At 51.0% G+C, this 2,605-nt stretch overlaps 1 protein-coding gene across 1 annotated transcript; it reads right to left on the reverse strand.

The window, feature by feature from the left end:
* Positions 1 to 722: 722 nt before the first annotated feature.
* On the reverse strand, positions 723 to 1,758 carry LOC138366717 (trichohyalin-like). The gene is made up of 2 exons (XM_069327993.1): positions 1,169 to 1,758; positions 723 to 1,017 (listed from the first exon to the last, which is right to left on the reverse strand). Exons 1-2 carry the CDS (start codon positions 1,756 to 1,758, stop codon positions 723 to 725), a joined length of 885 nt encoding a protein of 294 aa, XP_069184094.1.
* Positions 1,759 to 2,605: the final 847 nt, after the last annotated feature.

Raw genomic sequence — 2,605 nt, forward strand, 5'->3', positions numbered from 1 at the left:
TACTCACCAGGGTAAAATCAGCCCCAGTGTCTCTCAATATCTTCACAGGAATGGGGTCTGCCTCCCCCATCCTTACTGTCCCCTCACACACGAACGGGTGAACTCTTTTCTCCACGCTTGGTACGGGCTCACCCCGCACGTCCTTGGCCTCTTGGTCCTCCACCCGAACGAAAGCAACGTTTCCCCGCTGCTTAGGGCATCTCCATTCCCGCACAACGTGTCCAAATCCTCCACAGTTGTAGCAGCGGATCCTTCTTGGCGGTGACCTCCCACCACCACTCGCTCTAGGCAACGCCTCCAAAGGCCTTCGCTCCGTGGGTCTTCCTCGCGCCTTCTGTCGTCTCCTTCGTAGCGTCTCTCGTCACAGCAACAACTCCCGCACTCTCAGCTAGGGGCTTCTTGGCCGGTTCCACAGAACTCTTCGATCCCCTACCATCTCCACTCGAGAGGTGGGACTTGGGAGAACTCGTTCCTGTCCTTCATCCGTCCATCTTCCTGAAATTCCCCCCATATCCGGAATATACTGGCGGTCGGTGCAGTCCCTCTCTGCGTGGTCACAAGGCTTCCTTCAACATGTCAGCTCTGTCAGCAGCAGCCCTCAAGTCCTTTATGTTTGCTTCCTTGACTCTAATCCTGATCTCAGGAGAGAGCACGGACATAAATTTCTCCATGACCATGAGCCGTTTGACATCCTCAGCTGACTTAGCCCCTTCAGATTCCAACTACTTCAGGAATTTTCTCTCCATGTCCCTCGCCGTCTCTGCATAAGATTTACCTGGCGAACGGGCACATTCTCGGATTCTTTTCCTATAACATTCTGGTGTCAGCTTGAAAGAGAGGAGCACTGCTCTCTTCACAGCCTCATAATTGGTGCATTCCTTGACGTCAAGCATGTTGTAGGCCTCGCGAGCTTCACCGGTGAGCCTACCCTGGATCAGCTCTGCCCACTCTGCTCTTGGCCACTTCTTCAAGGTAGCGACCCTCTCGAAGTGGTCAAAGAAGCCCTCAGCTTTGTGACTTTACTGGTCACAAAGACCGGTAAATCTCACTCTCGCACCCGGCGGTCTTCTTGCTGTGGGGGTGCAGGTGGGGCTAGCCCTAGTTCAGCCGCTTCAGCTCAACCTCTCTGTTAGCTTCAATCTCTTGCTGCTTAAGCTGCGCTTCTCACTCTTCACGCTTCAGCTGTGCTTCTCGTTCTTCACGTTTCAGCTGTGCTTCTGTTTCTCGTTCTTCATGCTTCAGCTGTGCTTCGTGCTCAGGCTCTTCCCATCTTAGCAGCGCTTCTGCTTCTCGTTCTTCATGCTTCAGCTGTGCTTCGTGCTCAGGCTCTTCCCATCTTAGCAACGCTTCTGCTTCTCGTTCTTCACGCTTCAACTGTGCTTCTTCACGCTTCAGCTGTGCTTCTTCTCTCCTCAGCTGTGCTTCTCGTTCTTGTTCTTCCCGCTTCAGTTGTGCCTCCAGTTGCAGCTTCATTATCTCCAGCTTAACGCTGCGCCGGCTGCCGCTGGATCCCCTACTGCTTCCACCAATGCTTAAGTTCTCCCCTGCACTGGCAGGTGTCTGTGGCCGTTCCTCCCTCAAAGCCTCATCTCGGGCCCTGAGCTGTGCCACAATCTCAAGCCTCCTCTCTCCCACTTTGGAGGATTTCAACTTTATCCCAAAGTGGTCAGCTATCAACTGCAACTGCGCCTTGGTGCAATCCTCCAGCACCTGCTCATCCCTGGTATCAATAAACTTTGCCACCTTATCGTCCTCCATACTTGTGCTATGAGTGAATATCTAATACCTGTACCTGATACCTGTGGCCACTATTAAACACCACAATCTTAATCGTTATCCTTGATCGTTATCCTGCTCGGAATCCTTGATCGTGATCCTGATCGTGATCCTGGCGAGGTCGCCAATGTCGGGGTTACTCTAAATCTCGGACTTAAATCCTGGCAAGGACGCCAATGTTGGGGTTTCTCTCCCTCCCACCAGTCACCACCAAGTACTAGTAGTGATAACTGTTACTTACTGTAGCCCAGCGGGTCTTCACTCCATCCTCAAGGTGCCACTGTTCACCTGGAGAGTCTCCCAGTCTACCTCCGGCGGGCCTCGTAGCCTGAAGGCGAGTGGGAACACGATCACTTCTCTCTAAATCATGTGCCCGCCCAGACAAAAAGCTCTACTGCTAACTAAAAGGTCACCAACTGGTGTTTCCCGTATCAAGTAACACTTCAGTGGAATAGTAATATAGTAGTGATAGATAATGGCTCAATAGAACACTACTCAAATTGGCATCCGGTAAGCGTACGTCTCAATCACTCTTTTCAATGGACTCAATAGCAACAAAGTAAATGGAGGGATAATACAAACACGAAGGTAGTTTTGTATTTTACTTAAAAGATTAAAGTATTATAACACTGGATTAGCAACAAGGCAACGAAGTACAGGAACAGCTGTCTCTCCCTCTTCATAAATCTGGAATGCTATGCGATGGCAACACTCCCGCACAGTCATGCATATTCCCACGCCCCAAATAAAGTATTATCAAGCGTTTGGCAACATGCGAGAGGCCACGCCCCCTCACTATATGCTTACTGTACTTGTTGCTCACTGCACT

The sequence above is a fragment of the Procambarus clarkii genome, chromosome 2, assembly GCF_040958095.1.
Source record: "Procambarus clarkii isolate CNS0578487 chromosome 2, FALCON_Pclarkii_2.0, whole genome shotgun sequence".
In the NCBI taxonomy this organism is placed as follows: domain Eukaryota; kingdom Metazoa; phylum Arthropoda; class Malacostraca; order Decapoda; family Cambaridae; genus Procambarus; species Procambarus clarkii.